Raw genomic sequence first — 2,500 nt, 5'->3', positions numbered from 1 at the left:
TATTTTTTAATCTTCACACGTTGTTTTGAGTTTTAATGAGTGTCGTTTGGAGTGCTAGCACAAAGGACGTATTACAAGGAATAAATTTCGAAGTATTGAATCGCAATTCACTCTCGGAGAATTCGCCTAGTACGGATGATATAAGCCAACTTATCACGTTCTCTCATTCCAATGTCTTCCGTTTACGGCAAGGGATAGATTCTGCCAAAGGCATTTGCTCATTCTTCAGAAACTATGACGCATTAAGTCCTAATAGCTTTTTGAGACTTAATTTTCATTATTTTAGAGGCTCCAATAAAGAAAGCATAGAAAAGTCGCTTATGTTTAAAGTCCATGTTATTCTTCTTTTTTGAAACACGTTTCACGGTATGATTTGAGGAGTGTTTGTTTTGTCCTGAAGGCGTTCTGAAACAACGCAAACATGACGATAACACACTAGTTTACTTGAGGAGAGATGTACAGGCAATATACTTTACACTTTGACACAAAGTTTCATTATCAAAGGAATCAAAGTATACTATTTCCATTTCTTGAACGACAGATCGTAACGTCATCTAGTCCCTCAACGTTTATTATCCTTAGTGGGTTGTCAACAGTCCCCCTAACGTATTCCTCCTTCCAGTTCTTGAAGTGCTGGAGTGATACAATGTTCCCTTTAGATCGCGCTCGAGAGAAACCTAAACTCTTGAAGAGTGCTAGTCGGAACTTCTTACTTCTCCACGCATAAACACAGGGATTTAAAAACGAGCTTAGGAACATCGTTGTAAAAGACCAATGGAATCTCGTGTAGTCACTGCTTCCCTTGAGTTGAAAAACCAAATCCGGCAAGAATAGAATCACAGAGTTGCCTATAAGGAATGCAAGTGTCCGTGTCGTAAGGTAATCATGCGTTAATTTGGCAACTCTGTAGTTGTGCGAAATAGCCTCGTACTGAGAAACGATCTGACGACGTTGCTTCCTGGCAATGGTGAAAATTTTACTGTACATCAAAAGAAACATGATGAGCATACAGAAGTGAAAATAAGGAGCGGGTTTTTGAAGCGGGGTAGAGGAAAACAATATGGCCATAATTATAGACAGAAACCACCCGACACACACTGCCAAGCCAATATTCTTTCCACGCATCACAGTGCCATACTCCAAAGAAAGCCACACAGCAAATAACCGATTTATGGTGAGTGATAGGAGATTAAAAAACGAGGCGTGCAGAGCAATGTACGATACAATCTTGAAATATCTAAAGTTTGTTTCACTCCATGTTTGGTTCAGGTAGTAAATATATAGCGGCTGAGCGATGGAACACACAATTAAGTCTGCCACACTAAGGTTCAAAATGAAGTAGTTAACACCGGTCTGCAGTTCTTCGTTCCTGTATATGACAAAACACACCAGCAGGTTTCCGATCGTTCCCCCGGCAGAAAAAAATCCATTGATAACAGATAGAACAATTAAGAAGGTTTTCATCACCTCAAAATTCAGGTGCTCGTGGTTCTATCTTTTTCCACGGTGGGTTAGGTTTCAGTTTTTGTTTTACTGTAGCGAGAATAATGGTATTGAAGAGATTCCTCCCAGGTGACAGTTGCTTCTCGGTTGAGTTTTATGACAGGAAATTTATTTTCTTGGACTCCCTGGGCTCTATAATTAAAAAGAACAAAATAAAAGCATTTCTTTTTACCCCCATCGCTATAAGGACGTCATCCCTTTAATCATATCATCAGGCGCCTTTGAAGTCATGCGTTGTCTTAACATTTTAAAGGTGTCTTTTATTCATTTTCATCCTGACATTAAAGCCGAAAAGCGAGGAATTATAACGTCTTACACCTGTGAATCTTAATGAGAGTAAATCACCATCAACACGTTTGCTTTCACTGTCGAGGTGAAAAATCTCTTCACTTTCGGTAGTTTTTCAAGAACGAAAAATACATTATTTGGGTTTTTTAGAACGATTTCACTGTTTTAAATCATTCCTACAACAAATTTTGCTTTTGAAATGACTGAAGGTTGGATAATTGAACTGCTGGACCAAAAGTATGTGCAACCGACATATTTTAATAAATGCATTTGCTTCATGAAGTTCAATTCAATTAGCATCCCACGTTGACATGTAAAAAATAAACACTACCGAAAGTGCGATGTTTTGTTGCAAATCCCCCTTGCCTTCATGGACGTCCCATCTTGTTTTCAAGTTGTGGTTCAAAGCTGAAACAGTCACGATACTAAGGACATCAATTATTATCTTAGAATTAAAATGTATAGATAAGGCAACATGCACTGTCCGATTAATAGTCTCGGAACCAGAAATTTCTACAGTATAGCTAAGATTAAAAACTGAGTCATGATCGTGGCAGTTCGTGTGATTTCTTTATCTCTCAGTTATCACTATTTCATACTTTTTTTCCAAGGTGCATAAGCATAACAAGATTTTTGATCTGGAAAACGTTGCCAAAGAACTTTATTCTAATGTCTATAAAATACCTGAATCTGGTGTTGAGTAAGGTGG

At 38.1% G+C, this 2,500-nt stretch overlaps 1 protein-coding gene across 1 annotated transcript in view; it reads right to left on the bottom strand.

Annotated features, from left to right (window-relative positions):
• Positions 1-301: 301 nt before the first annotated feature.
• The window catches only part of LOC138057849 (adenosine receptor A2b-like), a 2,440-nt gene continuing 241 nt past the window's right edge, over positions 302-2,500 (bottom strand). Inside the window, exons 1-2 of the mRNA XM_068903755.1 lie at positions 2,476-2,500; positions 302-1,635 (exon numbers count right to left, since the gene is read on the bottom strand). The exon at positions 2,476-2,500 is cut by the window's right edge and continues 241 nt beyond it. Of these exons, the coding sequence (XP_068759856.1) occupies positions 508-1,464 (957 nt within the window). The 5' untranslated portion in view covers positions 1,465-1,635; positions 2,476-2,500 and the 3' untranslated portion in view covers positions 302-507. The remainder of the gene's footprint in view (positions 1,636-2,475) is intronic.

This window comes from Montipora capricornis, chromosome 7 (assembly GCF_036669925.1).
Source record: "Montipora capricornis isolate CH-2021 chromosome 7, ASM3666992v2, whole genome shotgun sequence".
NCBI lineage: Eukaryota > Metazoa > Cnidaria > Anthozoa > Scleractinia > Acroporidae > Montipora > Montipora capricornis.
The sequence above is the reverse complement of the archived record's forward strand: the minus strand, read 5'-3'. Positions and strand labels throughout refer to the sequence as shown.